The sequence below is a fragment of the Parambassis ranga genome, chromosome 15 (genome assembly GCF_900634625.1).
Source record: "Parambassis ranga chromosome 15, fParRan2.1, whole genome shotgun sequence".
Classification (NCBI taxonomy): Eukaryota; Metazoa; Chordata; class Actinopteri; family Ambassidae; genus Parambassis; species Parambassis ranga.
The window spans coordinates 15,228,238-15,254,348 of record NC_041035.1 but is presented as its reverse complement, the minus strand read 5'-3'; the positions used below and the strand labels follow the sequence as shown (position 1 = coordinate 15,254,348).

At 39.7% G+C, this 26,111-nt stretch overlaps 1 protein-coding gene across 6 annotated transcripts; it reads left to right on the top strand.

Moving 5' to 3' along the window:
* mlip (muscular LMNA-interacting protein) lies at nucleotides 1–25,219 on the top strand. Of its 6 annotated transcripts, XM_028423822.1 has the most exons (13): nucleotides 2–201; nucleotides 1,891–1,953; nucleotides 5,514–5,639; nucleotides 10,143–10,280; nucleotides 10,670–12,280; nucleotides 12,866–12,937; nucleotides 13,411–13,506; nucleotides 13,581–13,664; nucleotides 13,806–13,838; nucleotides 16,121–16,168; nucleotides 16,627–16,689; nucleotides 16,812–16,931; nucleotides 24,012–25,219. In XM_028423822.1, the coding sequence occupies exons 1-13, from the start codon at nucleotides 172–174 to the stop codon at nucleotides 24,186–24,188; spliced, it is 2,661 nt and encodes an 886-aa protein (XP_028279623.1). In that variant the 5' UTR covers nucleotides 2–171; the 3' UTR covers nucleotides 24,189–25,219. The 6 variants fall into 6 exon arrangements, with proteins under 6 accessions (XP_028279626.1, XP_028279623.1, XP_028279625.1 ...); XM_028423824.1 differs by lacking the exon at nucleotides 1,891–1,953 and having other exon boundaries at nucleotides 3–201; XM_028423826.1 differs by lacking the exon at nucleotides 5,514–5,639 and having other exon boundaries at nucleotides 3–201.
* The last annotated feature ends 892 nt before the right edge of the window (nucleotides 25,220–26,111 follow it).

Below are 26,111 nucleotides of genomic sequence, written 5' to 3'. Positions count from 1 at the left end.
CACCCCCACCCCCACCCCCACCCCAACAGCAATACACTTTGAACTTCAAGAGAGGGGCTGAAAAGTGGGCATCTTGCTTTCTGCTTTGATCAACATTGGAACATTTGTGTTTGTGAAGCCGGGCACACACTCTTGGTTGCACGTCTGTATGGAGAGGCGTTTGATGCAGAAATGGACAGTTTGAATAAGAATGTGGGAAAGGTAAGAGGGTTTGCAAATAACGCTGACCTGCTGTTGCTGCTCACCTCTGTTTTTAGATGGTTTTTACCTCACAGGTAGATCCAGCTGGGAAAATGAAACCAAGCATGTGGTTGTAATGCTTCAACACTGTTCTCTGTAAACAACCCCCCCGGTGTGACCCCTACCAGTTGCTGCAACCTTCCAGGCTTACACACATAAACACATACATATTTTTACTCTAACATGACAACTTGACACTTACCTATGATTTCCTGCCACACTAACAGTGTTAACTGCTAATTTAAATGATGAACTGGTACTAATATACACTGTAAATGATAATTAGCATAAATGCGTCAAATGCATAATCTACATATGATTCACTTTTATGATTTGTTGTTACTTATTCATGCACTTTATATAGGTACATTAATGTCATTTTCCCCTTATATAATTTCTGGAAATGTATTGAGGGACCATTGTGGTATTTTTATCCCTGTGATTCGTGTGAGACTTGAGATCATAATGTTTGTTTATAATCTTGTGCTCGGTAGCAGCTGGCAGTGGGCTATATTTGCACACCCTTCCTACTATGTAGGGAGGGGCTGTGTGTTTGTCTGTAATTAAACTCTTTAGTTAGTGACACACCCAACTGTTTATGCTTGTAGTGTGGCACACTGTGGACTACCAGTATAGATAGTTTAACATCTGTGGAGTGAAAAAGCTGAAATTGCACAATACTTAGACACAAGGACTAACCTTTTTGCATTGATTTTGTATTCTGCAAGGTGTGCTGTAACTTACTTTCTTAGTGTGTATGAGTCTTGCTCATAGGGTGGTCTCCCTCAGGAAATGATTTAGTGCAGCTTGGTTTCCGTCTTTGCAATGGGTCTAACATGCCAAAGGAATGACTGAGTGAGGGCATGCACATGAAGAGTAGCACTGTGAACTAATGGTGGCTAGAAATGTGATCTGAGGACGGCATGACCTCTGCAACACATATCGGCAATTAAACATTCAACAGGCTCCAGTGGGCAAGTAGGAAATTCTCCCTTTATCCTTTCACGGGGTAAACATACTCTGCTATGACTACAGAGGATGGGCAAGCCCCACAGAAATACACAAACAAGTTTATAAGATGACACATGATTTTTTTTTTGGCTGAGGAGTCTTCTAGCTTCTAGTTTCTTTAATTGCAGCAGTTTGCAGATCTTTCAGATAAATTACTTTGACCTTTAAGTGTCATGGCTCAGGAAGAAAGACTTGTATTACAAAACCTGGCTGGAAAAGGTTCAAGAGAAGCATTGCTCAGATTGTTTATGTAAACTCAGTAAAACAAAATGTAAAATATCCTATTGAAATAAAATACCTGCTTTGGAAAGGTTCATCACAGTCATCCTTGTAATTGTATAATGTTATCGTTGTTCCTGCCAGTGTTAAATGATCTGACTGACTGAGACACGCAGGACATTAAGTGGTCTTACCCTGCTGGCTAAGTCAAGGCAATGTCCTAATAACTGACATGAGATTGGAGCAGTTAATTATAGTTGATGGTGACACACAGTTGAAGTGCTCAGTACTTGTTCCCGTTGGCCTGAATATTGCTCTCTCTTGTGCTGATACTGCAAAAGAAATTCAAAAATATGTAGTTTTCATGCAAAAAATGAGTCCTCTCTCCCTCTGAAGTGCATCCTTCCTTTTTTATTTCAGGTAAAGCAGTCTGGCATGGATAGCCATCTGCTAAGAGAATGTGAGAATAGGGCAAATGACCAGGTAATCTGGACTATTCATATTATGTACTCATCTCATGTAATATGTATATAATTTAGCCTCAAATTACATTTTGACTAGGTGGTAAAATCTTTCACAGAGCTAACCAGTATTTTCAGAACATGTTTTGACGGCAGATCTTCCAACATTAACATGTATACATGATGTCGGAGACCTTTCTTTGCTGTGAAGGATGTTCCTGTAAACATTCATGTAGATTGCCCACTGAAATCATTTAAAAGTCTATATATTCTTCTGCATAAAACAGTCCCCTGCTTTCATCCTGCAAAGGACAAGAAAATACTGAAACCTGGTTTTATAGAATGAAGATGAAGAGGTGGTGTCAGTTATGTGTGACATTTATCTCTATTCTTCTCTTCTTTTTCTGCTTCCCCTGAGTTGTTTTGGTGGTTGAAAACCATTCATTAGCTGTGTAGTAGTGAGTTGTTATAATTAGCCAGGCCTACACAAAATGTTAGCGGGGCTGTTCCAGCAGCTGCTTTAAGGCTCTCAGCAGACATTGAAAAGTAGAATAATTGGCCTACTCATCTAGTGTTTAACATAATGCACCGACCATTTCAAAGACAGCGAACAACAACTTTGAATGCTTTGAAGGGTCTTCTGACAACAGTTTCTTTGAAAAGGTTATTCACAAAAGAAAAAAAACATTTTAATTGCATCCATGAAGGAGGCCACTCCTCCACAAAGAAAATGGTTTTTGATATTCCCCTTCTAATTGACTAAAATATTTGGTCAAATAGCAGTGTACCTCTTGTCTTGAATTAATAATAAGGTCCTTTTGAAAGATGAATTTACACTTGTATGTTGAACCAAGCTTAGCATTTGTACTGGGTGCACTGAAATGTATGCATCGCTCTGTGAGTCAACTTCTAAAATGCTTGTTCAGTTTTTATTCATTTAGTTTGTTTACTTTTTGTATTGAAAGACATAGACGAGGGATGCAATTAAAATATTATTTGAAATAATTTAGGATGTTTCCATGAAGTTTTGATGATTAGGTGATCCAAATACAACTTGATCTGGTCACCGTTATTGGCTGAAATACTACTAAAGGGACACAGTTCCTTCTTACGTGCTTGCAGATGAAATATGCTATCTGCCCCCTTGTTTTTGGTGGCCCATGTACATTAGCCCTGTGGCTAAATTAATGTCAAGGCTGGGACGCTCTGGCTAAGAGTGACCAAATGTGTCACTTCAGGTGAAAATGGTGAAACTTTGTGATGCAGTGTTGCATATCAAAGACACAGCACATTGTTGTGCTGTTGTGGTGCGCTGGCTGTAGAGAAACTATGAGATAAAGAGTGAAACGACACACAATATAATTCCCCCACTGTGCTTACATTTTTTTAGCAAAGGGTGTATGATCCATTTTTAACAGGCTCACCCTCTTAAGTATCTGCTACAATAACCTTGGCTGATTAGTGGGAGAAATTTCAGTGCCCCAGCTCTCCACTTTGCATTTTGCAGCTGACCCGACAACACTGTGGAAAGGAAAAAGCTTGATTAGTAAGCAGTGGAAGTGCTTTTGATGTGTGAGTGCTTTGATTGCTGTATTGGGAATTAAGAGGAAACATTTTCTCACATTCAGACTGAAATACCATTGAGGCCATGTTGCAATGGGAACTGTGTTGGCAACATAACAGACTGAAGTCCTTGCTTGCTTTGATGGACGCCATATGGAGTGGCTCAAACCCCTTCTCCTGAGTACGGGCAATCTTTTTGCAGTATGATGTAAGCAACAAGTGGCAAAACAGAATAGCTGTTTCCCTTGAATTTGAATTTTTATAGCTCTCTTTAAAGATTAGAATCACAGAGAGACCTGCTGTTTGTCATATACATGAGCAAGTATACCCACCACAATTTACAGCTCCGCCTTTTTACATTTTCAGCATGGGTGACCCCGGTGAGTTGACCCATTATCACCGGTACAGTAGAAAAACTCAGAAAAAGCTGAACGCTCTACCTTACTACTGCTGTCCCAGAGGGCATCAGGTACCTGACTGGCAATAAAAGTGCTAATCCTGATTAGATTGCTTCATTGGAGTAAATTACTTTTAGTAATCATGTGCTAAAAATGTTTGCCAGGGTGCCAAAAGTCTGACTTTAAAGAGGTGCATTAAAAACATACTTGCTGGCTCTCTCATGTATGTCACATGTCAGTGTAGCTTTCGGTGTAAAATGTGGGGATAGGTAATTGGTGCACCAATTAAATGCTCAATAAAGGAAAACTCTGACTTCCTTCTCCCCATCCACCTTCATCGGCTCATACTGGAGGATACTGAGGCAATCCCGGGCCAGCCCACAGATATAATCCCTCCAGTATTTCCTCTGTCTGCCTGGGGGCCTCCTCCCAGATAGACATGCCCAAAACACCTTATCAAGGAGATGCCCAGGGGGCAGGTGCCCAAACTACCTCAGCTGGATCCTCTCAACACGGAGGAGCAGCTGCTTTTCTCGGAGCTAACTGAGTTTCTGTCCTAGCCACCCTGCAGAGGAAGCTTATTTTGGCTGCTTGTTTTCCCCAATCTCACTACCTATAGCTCATGCCCATAGGATGTAGATTGACCAGTAAATAGAGAGCTTTGCCTTTTCTCACCACAGGCTGAAGTAGAACCCACACCGCCACACCAATCTGTCCATTGATCTCCTGCTTTATTCCTCCTTAACTTGTAACTTAACACTAAAAAATACATGCTACTCGCATTTCCAACCTTTTCTGGATGATAACCATGGCCTCCAATTTAGAGGTGCTGATTCTTATCTTCACACTTACTGGAAACTGCTCGAGTGAGTGCTGGAGGTTAGGCTTAATGAAGTCAACGTGACCATGTCTGCAAAAAGCAGACAGGATCACAGTGCACTGCAAATGGTGTCAGTCTGAGGTGCCAGCCTCGGTACAGTGCCTGGTCCAGAGGCAATCCTGAATATTGACAAATTGCCCACATCACCAGCCTTCCTCCACTGCTGTCAGAGGGCTTGCCGCTTAAATTTAGTTTCAATTCCAAAGTAATGCTGAAGTTTAGTTCCAAAAAAGTGCTCCTAAATTAGCTGCAGAATAGTGGAAATAGTGTCTTATTTTTGCTATGTTTGAAAACATAGGTTTTAGTCACTAATTATTTGAACATAAACTCAGCATTTTTTTTCATCCAACAGCACAGCAAAAGTAAAAACATGTGAGGTTCCTTATGCAGATTAGAATATCTACAGATTTAATTGCAGCTCATCACTCCTCATTGATGCTGTAAACTCTGTGGTGCTCGATTACATAATCCGTCTGCATGTGCGATGATAGGTCATTAGTGACACAACCTTGTAAAGCAGAAATACAAAAGAAATTCAGCTGTATTCATCTGCGAGAAAATACGCTGACAGTAAGTAAAACTGGTGTTTTACGGAGGTCTCATCCTGATTCCCTAAACGGCTCCTTTTATAGACTCTGCTTGGCTCAGCATTTACTAACAGAAATATCGAACTTTACAGTAAGTGACATAGCTGGGGAAGCAGAGCATATGTATGATATGTTCCTTTTTTCGGTTTTGCAGGTTTCAGTCAAAGAGACATCTAAGCCTTCTATTTTCACATTTGTGCCAGTGGTGCAGAAATTACCGATTAAAAGCATAATTGCTGAGGAGGAGAGAACTGGAGCACTGACAGAAAAAGCAGATAAGGTACAGCAGCAGCACACACACCAGATGATGTTTAATTAACAGTTTATATTATCTGTAACATGGTTATTGCTTCCATCACAAAACAATTAAAAATAATAATAAAATAACAAATAATAAATTTCTGCATATTAATTAATAGAGTAGTTAATTAATTGTGTGGTTGTAATTCTAATCACTTTTTGCTGTTGGTGGACTTTTTTTTAAAGCTTTATATTTAAAGATGAACCCACTCATGTTGTCTTGTAAGTCATTATTATAGCTGAACCTTTAACACTTTTGTGTTTAAAATGTTAAATTAGCAGTTTTAATGTAGCTCTTTAGGACAGATGACAGCAAAGAACATGACTGCTTTCTTTCTTATATTTGATGTGACAGATTTCATTTCACACTCTCCATTTATTCTCTAAATGCCATTTAGCATTTCTACCAAACTCATGAAGCTTGACATGTGATTTAAATGCCACATGCTTTGTTTTTGAGTCATTTAAATGATGAAACCAAAAGTTCACCAAGAAAAAGCAATCTTCAGGTCTTTTTTTTAAATGACTCTAAATATAGTGATCAAATATGTCAGTAGACTGAGGATTAAAAGCTTTTTTAAGCTACTGAAGAAGATTCAATTTTAAGTTCTCACTAAGAAAAACAACAGCACAGGTGGTCAAATGTTGGGTTGTTGAAATGAATCATGTTTATGTTGCTATATATTGTTTCTTAAACATGCAGTGGGAGGAACCCTTGTGTTATTTTAATGCTAAAACCACCACAACTGCTCCAAGCTCCTGCTTGATGTCTGAGTTCCTCAAAGGCTGACTGCTGCTACTTTACAAAGGAAAACTTTCAGCCATTTGTGATCTCACTCCTTAAATAATGACCATCACTGAGGGTTGGATTGTAAATCAACTAACAAATTAAAGGCTTTTCCATCTGGCTCAGCTCCCTTTCACATGTGAACTTTTTCACTTGAGGCAAAAACTGGTCCCAATCCACCACGCCCTCAGATTTGATTGGTTCTCATTTTAGCTACTTCACACTCAACTACAAACTGCACCAGTGCATGCTGGAGGTCATGGTTTGATCAGGTTGTCACACCACCCTTCTGGATGAAAGTTTGGAGTTGGATTAATTCCCCAATCCATCCTGCCTCCCTCTGTTGTTGGTCCTCTGACTACCAAACCACACATGTTTTGGAAATTATTATTATTTTATCATATTATCAGTGAGATTCCTCAGCTAAACACGTTTTACAGAGAACAATAGAATAATGGCCATTTAACAAAACACTAATGAACTTTCATTCATAATATTTTTCTGCCTTTGTGTAGGAACAGCTTTAATGCACACAAACTAGATGTAAACAGATCAGGCAATTACAGAGGCTGGTGACGACCCCAGTGGTTCAGAGTGCTGAAGGGGTTTTAAAGTTCTGTTGGATGTTTCTTCCAGCATCACAGCAGCACCACAGCACTGGGTGCCTGGAGTCAGCTCACTGGCTGCCTGCATATAGACTTCAAAGGTCTTCTCAATAGGGGGGTGGCACCAGTAGTTTTCTCAGCCTCCCCCACTGGTATTACCTAAAGGAGTGGCAGACCTTCATGTTATTAATTGACATCATATGAATACACAGCTGCAATCCTATGTGGATGCTAGAGGGAGTGTTGTCTTTTTATACATGCATGCTATTGGAAATATGTGCTCAGACAGAAATAATGTCGAAAATAACATAAAAACACCATTTTGGAAGCAAGAAACTCTAAAATATCAACTTCATTCTCCGTCATTGCTGAACCAGATAGCTATGTATACAAACTCACTTGTTCTTGGTTTATTTTGGTTTACCTGATGGCTCCATAGTCCCGGCCAGGTGGAGCTTAACACTTCAACACTGCACAGAATTGGTGAGTCTTATCTCAGGTATTTCAGTGCAGAGTCACCCGTCTCTCCTCCAACGCAGTCATGTGGAGCCGTGTCGTGGCGCAGTGTTAATTTTTTCTAATTTGTTTGTTTCTTTGGGGAGCTTTGTAATCTACACACACACATACACACACACCATCAGGTAGGATCCTGTTAAATGTTTGAAATGAGAGCAAAAAATTGGTTTAACAGTAATCCAAAATATAGTTAACAGCTGTTTGCAGCTCACACTGAGTGACGACTTGTCACATTTACACATGACAGATTAGTAATACTTCCTGCGGTGCGACGGCTTCTATATTGAGATGCTAATAGACAGAATGTAAAGGATTACCCGTGAGACATTCGACATCTTCATAATCCACCATCATGCAGGTCTTGCTTTGCAGAAGCAAGAAAAACGTGTGTCCCTGTGCGCTCTGTTAAATTGGCTGGCGTTGCCTCAAGTGGTCATTATCACTTTGCAGTCTTAGTGGCCTCCATTGATTTGAAATATGAGGTTCAACAACAAAATACTAAGCTTCCCTGCCTAATTAGTATCTTGTTTTAAATTATAGGGTTTGTTTGCTATTCCTACTTCTGTTGCAGTACAAATTAGTTTCCACTGTCTGAATTAACTGAGGTCATCTTTTTCATTCTGAAATACCCAGTGCAACAGTTTACTCAGTTTACTGCCAGAGAAAGGCAATTAGGGAGCCAGAATGAACAACTGTTTATATATAAATTTGTCATGAAGTGGCCTTGAGCTAAAACAACACATATATTTGAATGTCATTTTCCTCCCAAAATAGTGTATAATACAGGGGCTTTCAAAATCTGCTCTGCTGTGATTGAGCAAAGTGTTTGCTCAATCACAGATGCATAATAAGGGGATTCGCAGCTACAGACATGCAATTAAGCCAGACCAACCACTTAATGCATATAAAAATGTTGTGTGCCTTCCATTTGAATATACAGTCTCTGATTTATCTATACAGAAAGTTCAGTCAGCCGTTCAGGTCATCAGTGATCAAACATGCAGTGATGTAATTTTCTAAATGTAGCTGCTTTTGATACAGGGAATGTGATGATATATTTGACACAAGCTGCCTTTTATGTTGAATTCAGTCTCGGCAATAAATGTAATTCTGGCAGCCTTTCATTAGATTTGATTACTGCTTATCTAGAAAAAGCACAAAAACGGCATCGAGAATTTTTTTAATTAGTTCAGAAAACTGAGAGCTGTCATTATAAAGAGGTGTCGTGTATTTTTAGAATCATAATTACCATCAATGTGGGAGTTCATGTCAGTAATGACTGATGTATGCTGCTCCATTCCTATTGTCACTCAGACTCAGAGTGCTCCTTCAAATTCATTTCCTGCAATTGTAATGTGATTCACATCTAAGTGAATGTTAGAGTACAACCATGACTATTTAAATTTAGGGTTCTAATGACATCTGAGCCTGGCAAATGTAGACTGATATTACAGTTATGAGCTAAACATGAAGCTAAAGCTGCCAGGAATAAAAAAAGGTCACAGTAAAATCAAGATTTATATTTTTGCCATAGCATGCAATCCAATATCTACCATAAAGAAATAAAGAAAAATATGTTCTTAGTCAATCCAACAAACACAGGAAATAAATTAGATTAAGAAAATTTGTTTAAAACTCAGGTTGGAAGCCTCCTATTGCAGCAGCACATGTCTATCTTCTATTTTCAATTATGTTGTGCTTGCTGAGAGAATGGTGGTGACAAATTGCCACCATAATTGTGTCCACATGGATACTGAAACTGTGTGTCCACAGGGCTTGCATCATGTTGTGTTACTCAGACATTCTGTGCTTTATAGGACCAGTGTGTGGGATTTAGGGGAGATCTATTAGCAAGAATGTAATATAGAATTCAGAAATTGAGCCTAGTGTCCAGCACAGCCCAAAATCCCAGTCCAGCTGATCTCAAAGCCAGCTGACGGCTCAGCTGAGGTTGTCATTGATGGCTGCTCTGTTCTGTACACAGGGGGGGGGGGGGGGGGTCTTTGCTGCTGTTCTTCTCCCCACCTTGGGCTTTTTATGTGTGAGCATGGAAAGGCAGGAAGGTCACAGGAATAAAAGGCATACTGCCAAGTATAACTCAGTGGACAGTAAGAGAGGCTTTCCAGAGCAGCTCAAAACATAGACGTACAGGTGAGAATGAAGGCTTTTTTGGTATGCAGAGTACAATAAAATGTTCCCCTGTATGTTGGCAAATTGTCAGAATTTTGCAAACTAAATTTGTATTAACAAATATTATTTATATATATATATATAGTAGTAAAGATGGCTTGCAGCCAGTTTGGAAATCCTAAATAAATTCATGCTGTCATTTCAAATACTTGAAGCTTAAAAGTTACATGTGTATTTTGACCGTGCGTCAGTTGTTCTGTTCTACATGAGGCATGCACTGCACCAGCGTGTCGGCAGGACATGTGCATGTACATGTGAATTATATGTCTGGCTCGCATGTGGTGTGCTAAAACCAAGCACACCCATGAGCTCAGAGAAGTTCACCTCGGGTTTTCTCAGGTTTCACAGGCTCAGTTAAACATTTGCTTCGTTTTTCCTCTGTCAGAACGTAGCTGTGTCTCATGAGAGGGTGGCCAGAGAGAGCATGACGGACGGGCGGATTTTCAAAGCAGAGAGAGTCTTTATCAGGGACTCTGTGCAGGGAGGAGTAGGAAATGTAATGCAGCCGGAGACTGAACCTCATGTAAGTACGACTGCTCTCAATATCAGGAGTTGAGCTACATTATAAATATATTACAAATATATAAAAGGGTTAAACAGGTGTTTCTGTTCAGGTGGATTCATTTAAGATGCAGTGAAATTTATTAAAAAAGATTTTCCATGTGTTTATTTAAAAAAGAAAACAAACAACATGACTGACTGATGTGTTCAACTATTTATTTATCTAACAATAGTTTAAAATGCACATTTTTAGTGTACATAATGAGTTTATTTTAGCTCTACTTCAGCAGCGTGTCAGGTGACAGCTGTAACTGACAGAACTTGTTAATTTTCTGGTTCAACACTGTGGTGTTCTGGAGTAATAGATTGAAGTGAAATTCCATTCTCATTCGTTTCTACTTGTTTTTTCAGTTGAAGCCTTCAGCGGATCACGACTGCCTCTCTCAAATCAAAGTCTCTCCTTCAGTCAGCAATCAGTCTGAAAATACACTCGACCACGGAGCCGCCAGGACGGCCACCATGGAAACAGCTGTTGATAAACATTGGGGTATTTCCCGGCCGCAATGTCACGATGCCTCAGGACATGCTGAGGTTAGATTGGGTTGCTTTGCAAACAGAAGGTCTGTATCCGAAGACAGAACAAGCCCCACAAACAGTGCAGACCTGTTCCCTACCCCAGCTTCATCCAGAGATTCCATCCTCTCGGAGGACAAGAGTTGGTCCGCTGCACAGCTTTCCTCTGTAACCTCACCTGCCTCTTTCAGCCGCACCGTTTCTCCCTGCTCGTCTGTCCGTTCGGGAGTCTTCTCCCCTGCTGTCATCCAGATCAAGAGGCACTTTCTGGCTCCTGGTTCTAGTCTGGTTCACATCCCTCAAACCTGTTTCTCATCCTGCGAGAGCTTGTTCTCCTCAGTTTGTCCACAGTCTCCCCCTCCCCGGCACCGGCCCCCTCTCACCAGACTTTCCCTTCTCACTGCTATCCTGAGAAAAGGCCGTCTTCCTGTCCTGTCCTCTGCATTACAGAGGCCTTACACCCCCTGCTGGCCTGTTAACCCTGTGACCCTGTCCTTCTGTAACGCATGTTCAGCTGCCTCCAGTGTGGCCTCTATTCCCTTGGAGCTCTCCTCTCAGTTCTCCTCTTCAGCATCTATAGATAGTCAAAGCCACATTCAAAGGGAATCTAACAGGATCATCACTGCTCCTCTAACAGTGCAGCCCTGTAAGCTCAGCAGAACATGCCCTCAAAAAGTGAGAAAAGACACAGAACAAACTTGCTCGAAAGTTGCACCTCGATGGCAGCAAGTTATTTCACCTCCGCCAGAGAGGAGCAGCACTCTAACCCAGACTCCACTGCCTTTGTTTTGCTCAAACTTCCAATCTGTTTCTCCAGCAAAGCATGAAGAAATAGATTGTGCAACTTTCAAAAAAATGCCACACACACACATTACCAAATCTCCAGAGCTGAAGGACAGCAACACTCACATGTTCCTCAAGGGGCATGCAGATAATAACCTTAAAAAACTCATCTCCCCATCCCCTAAACTTATTAATGAGCCAGAGACCTCAGCGCCACAGACATTGAGTCTCCAACCAAATTCATCTCTCTCAAGGCTTCACTCGCTTTCTCAGCGACTGAGATCTCCGCCTGTCTGCCCTCCTCATCTTCAGCCTTCTCACTCATGTGTCACAATTCACTCTCCTCGCTCAGACACCGCATCACCTCTCCCTCGTCCGCAAAACACCACCATGAGGTGTGAGTTAGACAGGGACAACTTTAATTCCAAAAGTGCTACACCATCACAAGGTTTTCCCAAAGCCCACAGCCTGTCTTCGCCACGCTACACACCCATTGTTTTCTCTGGATGTCCATCACCCATCAGCTCCCCCACGCCTACGCCCTCTCCCGCTCCACCAGTCAGAGAACTCACTTTGTCCCCTTCTCCCTCCCTGCGCTCCACGCCATCCCCAAGGCCGGGGAGTGGAATATCAGACTGCAGTGACAGGGAGGGTAAAAAAAGAAAGGTAGCTGCTGCGCTTGCCACATGCATGAGTACTTTAAACTGAGGACATTATTTATTTAGTTCTCTCTGACATGCTGTTCTCACACGCCGTGCAGTTAAAAACATATTCAATCACTTGCTGTCTTTAGATTTCTTTCTGTTTATCACCATCACTCTCTGATGCTGATACAGATCGTTCAGAGATTCCTGTTGTTCTTCTGATGACTGACACAACTGAGCAAAAAGGGAATCCATCATCATAAAATGTATGCTTTTTAAAGCTATGTTTTCTAGGCTATTTGCTTATAAAAAACTGGAATTTTGTGGCACAGTATTTCTTTTTATTTAGAGCAACCAGTGGAAGAGCTTATAATCTATTTTTTTCTTGACGTTGATAAGATTTACTATGTGTCAAATGAGCCATACATGCAGCACAGTGATTGGGTTTTCAGTACTTTGACACTTCAGCATTGTTCTCATGCATGCCTTAAAGATGCAAAATACAAATGCAAAACACACTGCATGTGGGATGATGAGACAGAGACATCTTGCACACTGTATATTTGTAAGTTAATTTGTTTTCATTGTCTCCCTGTGTAAACTCTAGACACACAAGATTAAATTAAGCTACAAATCGCTGGCTGCCATCCCCACAAACACTCTTCTGTTGGATCAGCAAGTGAGTTCATTTATTGGCTGTAATCCGGATAATTTATGTTGTTACACAGTGAAATCTCCAGCTATAAGGTACGAAGCCCTAATGATGCATATAGCTAATATGTGGGAAATGGGGATAAGCTCCTAAAGTTTGCATAGGAGAGGAGGAGGAGGACTTATCCATATTAAGTCTTCATTGATCAGGCTTTACTTTTAACTGTAGAAACTTGCCGGAAAAAAAGACTTAACTTAAGGATCATCATTTTTTTTAAACCTTATTAAAAGTTAAGTCAGGGAAAAGAGACTAAAAATCATGGTATATTAGTTTGTTATTCGCAGATACCTTTAGAGCTGCAGACAGGTGAGTCTTGAGGAATTTACAGTCGCTGGATAGGAAGTGTCAGAAGTGAGACGCTTCAATGAACAGAGTGTTATCAAAGCGGTGTTCTTGGCTGGAAACTCACTCTGTTGTTGTGTCTGCCTTTGCATTCACAGGCGATAGATGAGCAGGTAGAGAGGGAACAGACTCCTTGTGACACACCAGACGGAGGTGGTACATTGGACGAAGGTGTTGCAGACACCCATGCAGAGGTTAGACTGCACACACAACCGCTGTACACTACACGCTTCACAGAGCTGCAATAATACCTGTGTGTTTTCTACAGATGTGCTCACCAGCACAACTCCGTCAACAGTCAGCAGAACTTTATGCTGTTATTGATGAGATATTGGCAAATTCCATTCCACCAGTGAGTTCACTTGCATAGAGTTAGCGTTCATATTAAATTGTTGATTTGTTATATTAAAAGTTAATATATATATATATATATATATATATATATATGGTTCAATTTGAATCCAATAATTGCAAAACATCTTTGTTATTACAGTCCTCCCGGTCAACAACTTCCAACAGTGTGAAGGTAAAGTATTTTTTTTTAATTAGAATTCTAAAAGTAAAAGCTCACGTTGAAGGCGATTAAAATATCATACATATTCACTGACTAAACTTCATCATAATCTTCTGCATTGAGTCCATGTGAAGTCTCTGTGATTTCATCACCTAATGGCTAGTTGTCAGTGGGGTTTCTTTAACCTTGTGACCTGAGTTTGTTTTTTTTTCCATCCTCGTTTAAATAATGTTAAGATTTAAAGGCATGCATAATTGACAGCTTTGTTTGACAATTCATTAACCCAGCATCATCTGCCTGCCTTACAGTGAGTCTTCAGAAGAGAATGTATTCATGCCTTCAAGTCCAGTTTTATGTTTGAAGATTCCTTCCATGAATCTTCTGTAATATGGTGACTGCTGTATGACTAATGAACCGGGCAAAGCTGTCGAGTTCTGCCTCACTGTGATGTGTGGAGTTTCACATCAAGCTGCTGCGTAGATTGGAGGCAGAGATATGAATCAATCTTTGGATGAGAAGATCAATCACAGCTGTTATTGAACAAGATATAAAATGTTAAACAGTGAGCTTTAATAGTGATGGCATGTGAAATGTCAGAACACAAGTTTACTTAGTGTCTAATTTAATTGAAAGATAAGAGAGTCAGTCCTATTTAATAACTGTTCCTTTAAAGTTTGTCATCATTTGGAACAGTTAACCCTAATGTGTTAAAGTCACATCAGAAACGCTGTCTCACTGTAGTTCAGTCTTCCATCTTTTGATATTTTTATACTATAAGTGTAAAAATGCAAAGGTGGAATGTGAAACATAAACAGAGATCTGTTTTTTGCAGTCGGATCTTTGTTTATGTCCAACAACCATGTGATACAGTGTCTCTGAATCTTCTACTGTCCTGCATACAGCTACAAATGTCCGCTTTCTATGAAAACAAAATTTGTACTTAAATTCAAATCAAAGTAAGATGAAACTGCAAATGTGCAGTAGCCTTTGGGCAACAGAAATCAGTCCTGTGTAAAGTGATTTACTGCCACACAAACGCGAAGGGGGATAAAAGTGAATTCTGGCTGTATAATCATCAGCACGGGAAATGAAAAGATGTCTGTTCATTATTCATCAAAGGGAATAGCCTCTACTAGGTTCCAGAGAAAACAAGTGTGTCTATGTAGAGAAGATTGAAGCAAGGCGTCTGGACTTGTAGAGTTTTCTAGAAGACGTTTCGCTGCTCATCCAAGCAGCTTCATCAGTTCTAACTGTTGGTGGGGAAACATGGTTTATATGTGGTTACAGACCTCAGTGGGTGGGTCTGGGTAAAAACTTAAAAACTGAAAAAACAATAGCACTAAATGTTTCCATACTTACCTGTGATGTTCTGGCTGACTGGGCCAGGTGTGGCTAACGACTGGCTAACGACTATGAAACTGCCGGAGGGGGACTAGTTTCATAGTCGTTAGCCAGTCGTTAGCCAGTCGTTAGACACACCTGGCCCAGTCAGCCAGAACATCACAGGTAAGTATGGAAACATTTAGTGCTATTGTTTTTTCAGTTTTTAAGTTTTACCCAGACCCACCCACTGAGGTCTGTAACCACATATAAACCATGTTTCCCCACCAACAGTTAGAACTGATGAAGCTGCTTGGATGAGCAGCGAAACGTCTTCTAGAAAACTCTACAAGTCCAGACGCCTTGCTTCAATCTTCTCTACGTATGATGACCTGGATGACTGAGAATCTTCATCAACAAGTGTGTCTATGTGTGTGTTATAGTGTCATTCTTGAGTTGTCAGTGAGTTGTGAATCTAGGTGTCCAAGTTCAAGAATAGAGTGAGGAAAAATAATGATAGTGAATGGAGCATGTGTAAACTAAATTTGGCTTAGATTCATTCAGTGAGTTCAGACTGAAGTGTAATATTAACCTGTACTGGACGTACCTGATCTGAAGTATTTACTTTAATGCCTTTTCATATATGTAGAGATGTGCGTGTGTGTATTTGTTTTTTAATACCACCATAAGAGAGAGCTGCTAAACAATCCTTCATTGTTTTACAGTGACAATAAAGACCTTCCATAGATAGATCTATTCCAGTATTCTTCTATTTTATTCTGTTGTATTCATGAGCCGTGTCTCCAAGGACGCCATTTTATCATATTTCCAATCAGTTTTTCCGTTTTTCAAAGTGATGGTGGCATTTTTAGAAAAGAAGTTTTTTGGATAGATTTTTTTTCCGTTTTTTCCACCAGACAAGGCGTGTGTTGACTTGTTTTCTTGTCTCTTTTTTTTTCCTTTTTCACTTTCAGCAAAACAACTTATCATCTCCAAAATCCTTGGGGCGTGAAACCAAATACGTGAGTCTGATCCTTTTTGTCTCAATTGTATGCAGGATTTTGTAAGCATTGTTTGTGTAATTGCCTCCAATGCCAGGTGGGGGAGAGAAAGTACAAGATTGTAGTTTAAGTATGAATACATTTTATTTTCAACATAATTAACCCAGAAACAGTCACATAACAATAGTGTAAATTATTCCTAATCAAGCTGCATTATTATCCTTGTGTTTGAGGCAGAAATGTTCATTGATTGATTGATTTATGTGCATTGAGAGCAGATGTTCTGGCAACATAAAAAATGTTTAACAGGGCTATTATTTTCCAGCCTTCTATAGTCAGTTCACAATAGCAAACATATCCATCAGAAATATGAACAGTTTTCCAGAGAAGGGGCTTTCCATTATTTTTGTTTCCATTTCCATAAAAGCTCCAGGTCTTTTTTTCAGCTGTTCATTTTTCCCCCCATATTGTTTATTCAGGCATCTTTATGCAGCCTGCACCCATCTGCCAGAGTGGAAAGAAAACCAGTGGATCCAAAAAAGGTACACATTCTTTGTATTTGGTCAAGCCTATTCTTCATCTGGCACTATTCCTAACACTGATGAAAAGTGTTTTGAAAAGCTGCACATAAGACTCCTGTAACTCCTGTGTGCTGTCTAAACAGACGAAACCTGGGGTCATTCGCCCATTGACAGCCATTCCACGGCTGACGGTGGAGGATGAAGACAGATTTTACCCAAACCCCTTCAGGCAGACTGTCATCAAGCAGACTGACAAGAAAATGGTAGGAGGACGGCTTTTGTTCAGAGTTCTTATTTTATTTTAAGTGATATCAAAGTGTTATTTTTGTGTCGCTCTCCTCGTGGGCTGCTAAAAAAAAAAAAGATTATCAAGAATTTGATGACAGGTAAAATATACTCTCACAGCAGCAAGACAAGATGACTAACACAACTTCACAATTAACATAGGAAAAATAAGGCCTTAGGGTTAGACTGAAGACATGTTTTGTTACCTCACTTATTTATCTTATGATGAATGTTTAGCCTCAATTTAATCAGAGAATCCTTATTTACAGCAAAGAGAATATAGAACAACAGGTTTGCATGCCTGTTTTTATAGGATGGAATGAAATTGTTCAATCTTGGATCATCTGTCAGACTTTGTAGAAAACAGCAATGAATGATTATAAATGTTCCACATTTCCTTATATTTCTATGTCTATGTTGAGTCCATTGTCTGAAACGATTCTAAATTTGCTTTATCATAACACATTTATTTTATTTGAAGTGACTAAAGGATTTCTGTGTTCTTTGTTACATTATAGTAACACTTTTTAAACAACCTTCTCTTCTTCACTGAGAAAGGCTACAATTCATAAATCACAGATGACTGAGCTGTGAGGTCACCTATAGATTTTCTTGAACTCTAATCAATTGGAGGTCTGTGGGGATTGATTTCTTATGGAAGCATCAAGAGACCATTTAGACTACAGCTTTATGTTGGCTGTATTTTTCAGCCCTGGAGACTGCTGTTTTTATCGGGTCCAGCTTTGATCTGCAGTCATGGAAACATGAAAACCAGGGGCCACTTTTGGTCATTTTGTGGATGCAGTACTATGACATGCTTCATGTGACTCTCAGCTGTCTAAAGTGCAAATTGTGTCCATCTTCATTGAGAAGATTGAAGCAAGGCATCTGGACTTAAGCAGCTTCATCAGTTCTAACTGTTGGTGGAGGACCTCAGTGGGTGGATCTGGGTGAAATGTCTAACTCTACAAGTCTAGATGTCTTGCGTCAGTCGTCTCAACAAATATGACCTGGATGACTGAGAATCTTAAACATCCATCTTCTTTCAAGCAACTGTCCAGTCTGTGTGGAGTTTAAAGGCACAAATAACAAATACACACATGTATTCTGCATTTAGTGTAAAAAGGGTACAGCATAAGAAAACTCCTCACGTCAGGTACTGTTTGCACTTCCCTGCGTGAATTTAACCAGAAGTAATCTCCATTTTTGCATTTGATGTGGGGAAATATGAGTAAAGATCTATTAGGAGAATAAATGAGGGTCTGTCAATTCATCAACTGTGTCAAGAAACGGCAACTGCGGGTGAAATTTGCAGACATGTCGGCGACACAGAGGAAATGAGGCTGTTTAACCAGTTGGTGCAATTTAACAACTACTGAAATATGAGCTTCCTGCAGCCTCTGTGTTTTAAACCATATATTTCAGTATGGTCATTTACATTTACCTTCGTACAAGCTACTGTTTGTATTTTCATTTTTGTGTGTGCCACAATGTCCTACAACATAGTCTGAAACTTGTTTACATATGACTCATTAGAGGTCAACACACCGACTGCCAACATTTCTACACATGCAAGGAGCTGATGAGATGCAAACACTGAAGCGTGCCAGGAAATGCAGTCTTCCACAGCAGATAGGTTTTTAAGACGTCAGTGCTCTTGACACGCTTGATGTTAAAAACACTGTTTTAAAATAACTACTTGTGAAAGGCTGGCATTTTACCTCCATAAAGACAAACAATAGCACTATTTCTGACATACTGGTAGCTTATTTCCTGCCTATACTGGTGGAACCCTAATCTTTGTAATTGGTTTGTTGTGATGTCGAACATAATAGCATGCAGACTGGAACCACGCTGAGCTGTAACACTCATATTGAGTGGAGTGGAGCAATCTTTTCCTTGCCACAGCTCGAGTTTTCAGTTGTAGTCGTTTAACCTTGGTTCTTTGCATTCATTGTATTACACTGTACATTATCCATAATTAAATTGAAATTATGAAACAGTCATGAAAGACCTAAATGCTGCAGGAGGGTGAGGATGTAAAGGTTTGTAGAAGATTTCTGAGGCAAACGGCTGTAAAGCTCAGCAGTTAATATGATCTTGTTTATAACAAAGTGTACCCTTTACTAAATCACTAACTCCTAGTAGTTTAATCTTGAGAAGTCCTTTTTTTTGGCAATTTTAACTGTATTTCTTTTTGTCTGTTTCTGTCTATTTCAATGAAAAACTGTACAAGAAACAATCTTGCTGGTCTGTCACAGCCCAACTAAGCTATTAGGATGTCTGGCTCTGCTGTTCATTCATTTGCTTTCAGCACTCCTGCTTCTTTCTGGTCTGATTTCTTTCTAAATTGTGACGCACTCTGCGGCTTTAACTGGCTCACGGTGTATGTTGCATATGAGTCATTCTCTAAGTATCAAGTGAGTTTAGTTCTCCCAGTGGTGTGTCCAGGACCATACTCCCCGAAGAACTGTTTTCTGCTTTGATTAAACTGGGGCCTGTTTCAAGTGCAGAAAGCAAGTACATAACCATCTCCTGCAAAGAAAAAAACACACTCTAATATATGTTCACTTGATTTTCTCTTCAATTTCTTGAACCTATTACAACTGAACAAGTCCGAGTCCGACAATTGCTGTGTATATTATTTTCCAAGGGATGTGCTGACAGCATGGAGGGGAAGCTGATGAGATGGTCAAAGGGTCAGTCAATTAATTTAAGAGACAGAATAAGATAAAGCTCTTGTTAGCCTTGATCCTATTAAGATAATCCAAGACCAATTTTAATTAGATAGAATACAGTGAAGGAACTCCCTACTTATGTTTTTTCCCAGACTTTCACCCAGCAGACTGAGACTTTTCCTGAGTCGGGTTGGCACTTGTCCATTTTCTGTTCCTTTTCAGTTGCTGTTTGGTTAGCTGGTTAGGTTTAATACTACCTGGTCTGTTGAGCTGTAAGTCAAAGTTAGCAGGTTGACAGATGTGGCTCTGTTATAAATTGGCTACATTACCATGGTAACCTGTGCTGCAGACTTAACCTGGTTGTGAGCAGGTTAACTTTAAATGGTCAAAAAAGGCACTTGTTCACTGACCACCTACTATAACATATCGTCGCCATTGACAGCTGACCTACTGGACCTAAAGCTACCTGATCTGTAGCTACCAGGTTTTTTGTGCAGAGGTAGAGGGTGTGGAGATAATAGTTATTTATTCAATTATTTTAGATGGCACACAGTGTTCTTTGTTCAGCAGACATTCTGTATGCTAGTAATGGTACCAAAAGCAGCCATCAGTATGAGACAGATGTAAAATAGGAAAATATTTTTAATATTAGACTATAAAGGTTATTGAAATAGACCGTCAAATCAAACTGATGCTTCAGTATATAAATATTGAAGCATCTGTTTAAATACTTAAAGTTAATAAACATTATGCTTTATTTGCTGCCACTATGTTTACCCTTTATCATGAGTTATATATTCTCCATATCTCTCTATAGATGCCTGTTCCATCTGGATAATGCATAGCACAATGGAATAAAGCAGCACTGCCTGAAATCAATGAGAAAAACAGAAATGCATCAATATAAGATTACACTCATCCACATTCCTTCCACACACATGCTAGTAAAAATTTTACAAACATTATAAAATTATGTCCAGTATTAAAAAAATAAATACTGTAGATGGTTATGGCTGTGGGGTGTGTAATTTAACAGCGAACTTTATTTATATAGTGCCTTTCATATGAAACCTTTGTAACACAAAGTGCTTTAAGAAGTTAAACAGAAACTCTCACCCTGAATACTTACCACACACACACACACACCTACCTCTATTCATAGTATAAGTTTAAAGAAATAAGAAATGGATAAGACACACAGACCAAAGAAACGTCATTATTATCACCACGATAGTGGGCGGGATGCCTTCCGAAGACAGCAGGAGGTGTAGATGTCTTCCACGGCTGTTCTCGGAAGCTTTTAAGAATTTTAGCCGGAAATGTTTGTCAGCTGCAGAGCTGTTGCCTTAACACACCTGGACCATGAGTCAGAACACTCTCTCAATAGAGCACCAGTAAAAGGAAACCAACAGTCGCTGTGCCAGACTGACCTTCATTAGTGTTCCCAGGAAGCATCGTCTCTATTGTGCCTTTGACTAGAGTGTGTGTTAGGGTGTCCATGTGAGATCGTGTAACATGTGGATGCCCAGGAATTCAGAGGTGCAGACTTTCTTTACTTTTTCTAATTATTGATGTATTGAGCCACGGTCACCATGCTTCTTTCTGTCTGTTTGATTGTGTTGTGTTATGGGATGGTGTAGATTCATGTGTGTGTGCAGAGAATAAATGAAAGGGCAAAGCAAACAGCCTTGTGGGGAGTGACAGAGTGGAGGAGCGGTGTGGGCCCATTCAGACTGAGGAGTCCTGTCTGTTACGCGGTCCTGTATCCACACGCAGATGTTGTGTGGGAGGCCGAGATCAGACACTTTGATTGTATTGAATACAGAACTGTAATCCAACAGTCATGCGGGTCTTCCCTCTTGTTTCTAGTGCAGCAGTGTGGTGTGTAAGACAGTGAAAATGTCTCATCTGTCAACTCTGTTGGTTTTCTAAGCATATTGGTTAGGGTCCAGAGTGGGTGGGAGCACAGCCTTTATGTGTTTGAGGACCAGTCTTTCAGGCACTTCATAATTACTGCTGTTAAAACCACTGGCCTGTAATCATTGAGGCAGGTTATTGCAGTCTGCTTTGGAGCTGGCACAATGGTGGATATCTTAAAGCAGGTGCGAACAGTGCTTGCTTCCAGTATGTGTAATCTTTCTCCAGGCTGACCCTAGCATACTTCAGTCGGGCGTGGACGTGTCTTCTCTGTGGAGGTTTTTCCGGTCTCTAGTGACCTGTGGTCAGTCTTCTCTGACACAGAAGACTAGACATTACTAAATAATTCATTAGTGTCTTAACAGCTGTTCTAGGTCCTTTAGACACGTCTCACTAGTTTTCTTTTTCAACTTCCTGTTTTTGCAGGTCTTGTTCTGTACTGGTTTGAATTTCTTGATAAACTTGTTTATTCTTCTCCTGCTTTGTAGGCATAAATGCTTTTTCTCAAGTCTAAACTTATTTCTTCACTTTTGCCATGATGCTTTCACAAGTGTTAAGGCAAACCTTTATTTATTGTACTGCAAGAAACCAATCTTCACATTTAAGTGTGAATTGGAGGCTTATTATTGAGAATCTATGGTACTAACTGTAGTATAGTTACAAACTGCACAAACTGCTTTGTGCTATTAGTGTTATTGAATGAAACATAATAGGGAAAAAAACAGAAACAAACTTTAGGTTTAGGTTTGCTGTCACTTTTACCCCATATCATGACACACTTGATGTAGAATATAAAGGCAGCTGAACACAGAGGTGTTGGCTCTAAACTCCCTCAGCAGAGCATATGTGAAGGGTTGAGAATACACAACAAAATACAAGAAATCAGCACTGTGTTGGATCAACGTGATTGAGCTAGACAACAGTATCCTAATCCATTTTATGCAGCCATGCTTATGTCGTCAAGTGGGTTGCTATGTGAAATCATCATGACGACACCTTATACAATAATAATAATAATAATAATAGTAATACTCTCTTGTATACTCCCTGTTCTTGCTCCTTTGTCAGTCTCTTGAAGTGGCCGCATTATGCGATTCAGACACTGCCCATTATACACAACAGCATCCACAGCAGTGACAGAGCCTCTGTATGCGAGTGATACATGCTAGACGTGTGACTGTTAATGTAAAAGTACTTTATTTATAAATGTGACAGATATGGTCAACAGGAAGCTGACATGTTCAGATGGAACGAAGGCTCTGTATGGATTTAACCAAGCTGAATCGGTTGTTGTGGTATCTTGGCATGAAATAAGACATTGATCTAATGTCTCAGAAGAAATGAATTAGTGTCGCTTCACTAGAAAGTGAAAGTATGAAATGGTAGCTGGACAACAGAGAAGAAGTGATTTTGTTTTAATAGTGTGTTTTTATAAATCTGATCAAATGTAGCATATAGATGATACACAAAATATAAGTTTTAAGCTTAAAGCAAATTGGATGCTTCAGAAACCTTTGCATTCAGATGTAATTTTTACTGACCCACAATTCAATTCAGTCCAGTTTTTATTTGTATGGCACTTTTTACATCGAAGATGAATTGTCTCAAAGCACTTTACAGAGACCCAGAGCCTGAACCCCGTTAAGAGCAACAGTGGCGAGGAAAAACTCTGTTTTAACAGGAAGAAACCTTGAACAGGAGAAGAAGAGGCAGACAGGACAGAGAGGATGAAAGAGAGAGAGGAGCAAACATGCACAGACATCATACATTACAGAAAACAAACATGACAGGTTGTTGATGATGTTCTGCCAGAGTCTGAGTGAAGGAAAATAAAAACGTTAAAGGAGGAAATCAATCAATTTTTAAAGAACCTTATCAGCAGGAACATCTAAAAAAGAATGTAATATTGTTCAGTATGACGCTTGATCAGACTGAGTTGCTGCTTTCAGGCAGCGTGCTTTCACCCATCTCAACAACTGTCACATCAGCTTGGAGCACACGCCTTTGTTGAAAAGCCATAAAGCATCTCGGAGATGCTTTCAACCAAACATAGTGAAGATTTAATCTTTGTTTTGTTTGGAAATTAATTTTGGATAAAAGGAGAATGTGTAATAACAGATGTTTCTGATGTGAAGTCAGAAGGTTACAAATATTTTAGAATGTGTTTATAGATTCCAAAGGCTTCAACAGCGCTGCTCAGGGTCATGCAACCCGTCGGCTATAATTTTCATTTTTAGTACAAATAGAAAAAGTGATGAGCATCTGGACTGGTCACCATTCAATCTGAAGAGAGGACTGTCAATTATGAGCAAAAACACACAATGAATATTCAACCCAGCTGGAGTGGAACTTCATGGAGGGATTATATTAGTCTGAATTGTAACTGACAATAAAATTTTGCTGATGTCCATTTTCCTTTGTCCTGCACTATTATCTGAATCATTGTGTTCTTTTGTGTTTCAGGTGGGAAATGTGAGACCTGAAGAGCTGGGGATTCATTTGCACTCAAGCTCAAAAGGTGAAACACTGTCAGAGCAAAGGAATGAAAAGAAAAGTCCATTCTTTGTGTGCGACTTGCAGATTACAGAGCCTGGAGACCAGATCAGGAAAAGACGCTTCAACAACTTTCAGTCCTACTGAGAGGTGAACGGACGCTTTTGAAACTCATGTTTAAAACACCAAGTTCTTTGAATTTTAGTGAATATCGTCTGCCTAGGCACAGTCAAGGCTCAAGACGATCACAGAGCTTAAAGAGAAAAGCTGAGTGCACCTTATCACAACCATGTGGTTAACAAGGATTTAAAACGGCTTACAAGGTTGATAAAACTGCAGATAGCCGATTGATAGTTCCTGACCTCCTAGCCTGTATGCATGTTAAAGAGATTTAATAATGCATTTAATGGCCAGAGTGAACTAAAAGATTGCTGTCTGCTGAATACAAATGGAGGAAAACAGGTTATAGGTATCAGGCATGTCTTGAGTCAGATTTAGTGGATGATCATTACATCAGTTTTTTTTTCTTTATTTCTCATACATCTTTATGTCTAACTGACATTTCCCATTTGACTATTCCTTGATTATTTAAGCAGCTTGTAGAGAGGAGTGGTTCTGTTTCCCCACTGTACATTGAAAGCAACCTTGTTGGAAGATGGAAGTGCTGTTTTCAAAGACATGAGGATGAGATGAAAATCTGACTGTCACAAATAGCAACACATTTTCTGGGAGTCCCTGCTTTAAAGAAGAAAAAAAAGACTTCTGAAAAAATCATCAACATGTGTAAAATGCTTTCTCCCTGTATTTCTATGTATTTTCACATGCTTGTTGTTTCAAACTGAACACAACCAGCTGTGTGCTTTGTTTATCGAAGATGAAAATAGCAACATTTGACCAAGTAATGAAAATGGTCTGCATCTATATAGAGCTTTTCTACCCGAGCAGTCTTTAAAGCTCTGCAGCAGTGACTCATTGCAGATTAAATCAGCGCATTAGACATACTGATGTCGAACAATGTGTATAATATATATATGCAGCACTCATGCAGTTCTTTAGCTCCATTGTCACAAAAGTGAAAATTGGTTGGTGGTATTTGCCATGAGTGGGCTGGAGGGGTTCAGAATAAAATAAATGTCCTTTCATCAAGAAAGGAAAATAAAACTGCCATATGAAATAAAGGACCTGTCTGTCTTATTGTAAGGGGTTACATCTTCTAGTCATACATCAAAAGTAGCAGAAATACCAGCAAAAATTACTTTTGAAAAAAGAAATCATAGGATATTTCAAAAAGAATATAGATGTGAATTAATTTACAGACCATATGTTCATGTCCTTGATTTCTCTCCTGGATGTAACCTCAAAGGGGCTCTTCTCTTGGAGTAACAGGAGTTGCGATGATGTATGTGATTGCTGCTCTTCTGGTGTTTTAAGTACCTGCAGTGGACCTCTCTATATGCTACCGGTTAAACGGTTAAACATGCACTCATAATCAAATCAAGAATGCTGAATGTGGAGCAGCCTGTTCAAGGCTGTAATAAAAAACCTTGAACAGTATCTACTGACATGACTTCAGCAGCTCTCATTTCATAGCTTCACATTTCAGTTTTATTTTGCTTTCATAAAGGGGTCCCGCTTTTGGACTTTTGAGGACTTTATGGAGAGTGGATGAAGGCCATCTGTTGGTCCTATTTGACAAATATTTTCATGTAATGGTTAGCGTGAGCAGCGTTTGTAATACTATGGGGTCCAGTAGTGTCTGCGTGTCTCTGCTGACGTCTGTATAATCTGTTGTCTGTGCCCACTAGCTTTAAAAAAATCCAAATGGGCTGAAACTGAAGAGCTATAATTTGTCTTTCAAACCATAGAAAAAGGTGCCAATCTACACCTCCTGCATTCTAAGAGAAGCAACAAAAAAGACCAGCAGAACAAAGGAGCAAGTGATGGGAAGGAAAAGCGACGATAAAGAAAAATTGATTTATTGATTTCTTGCATGCTTTTGGAACCCCGGTGGAACCTATACTACAGGGGTAACAAATGCCCGGCTGATTAGGAGGCCGGTACTGTAAACGA